Below are 967 nucleotides of genomic sequence, written 5' to 3'. Positions count from 1 at the left end.
CTGAAGGAATAGTTAATATGGAATATGCTGAGGAACCTGTATATTATATGGCTCCGCAACAACCTTTTCCACCAAGAGAAATACAACCAGGTTTCTCCAATGAGTATTTTCCTTGGCCGAGTCAAACCTTTCCCAATCCAAACACATGGTATGGAGGCTGGAAACAACCTCCATCCTATCCTCAGTAGTCTCAAAATTACTAGTTCAGAATGCAACCATGGCAACAGGCATGGAGGCCACATGCACCACAACCTACACCATACCCACAATCCTATCCACCACAAGTTCCATTTCCTCCTCCACCTCTAATAAGTCCTTACCAACAACCACAACAATTCCTTCCGCCTATACCATCATCTTCATCTAATCCCCCACTTAACCCACCACAACCACCAAAGCCAACATCATTGCCCACTCAACCAAACCCCAATCCTAATAATAAGCCATCCCAACTTGTGTATACTAATGAGGTGGTAGGTTATCCCACTTATCCAATTAATGCAGTAGAACTTGAGGGCATACAACTAAGGTCAAGAAAAGCCCTCCAAGGTCCTACAATCATAGAAATAAATGAAGAACTCGAGGAGGAGCCTGAAAAAGAACCTCCATTTCCTAATCAATTTCTTTCTAAACCTGTACAAAAGGAGATTATACAAACTGAATTTGATCTTATCAATGAGCTCCGCAATGTTAATATGAAAATTCCTTTGTTGCAGGCTATCAAAGATATTCCGGTGTACAATAAAACAGTTTGAGAGTTATGTACACAAAACCAAAAGAAGAAGGAAGATCCCAAGACTATTCAGGTTATTGGGCAACTCACAGATCTTATGCTTGGAAATTTGACAATCCCCAAATATGCAGATCTAGGGAGCCCAGTCATCTAGGTAAGCATTGGTAAGGTTACTATTCCTAATACACTTATGGATTTAGGTGCTGCAATTAATGTGATGACTAATGAGACCAA

General features: G+C 40.6%; 1 protein-coding gene across 1 annotated transcript; it reads left to right on the top strand.

The window, feature by feature from the left end:
• The first annotated feature begins 209 nt into the window (after window positions 1-209).
• Window positions 210-755, top strand: LOC131033736 (uncharacterized). The gene has a single exon (XM_057965009.2). It carries the CDS (start codon window positions 210-212, stop codon window positions 753-755), a length of 546 nt encoding a protein of 181 aa, XP_057820992.2.
• The last annotated feature ends 212 nt before the right edge of the window (window positions 756-967 follow it).

Source organism: Cryptomeria japonica, chromosome 4, assembly GCF_030272615.1.
Source record: "Cryptomeria japonica chromosome 4, Sugi_1.0, whole genome shotgun sequence".
NCBI classification, from domain to species: Eukaryota; Viridiplantae; Streptophyta; class Pinopsida; order Cupressales; family Cupressaceae; genus Cryptomeria; species Cryptomeria japonica.
This window is presented reverse-complemented; position numbering and strand designations above follow the sequence as displayed.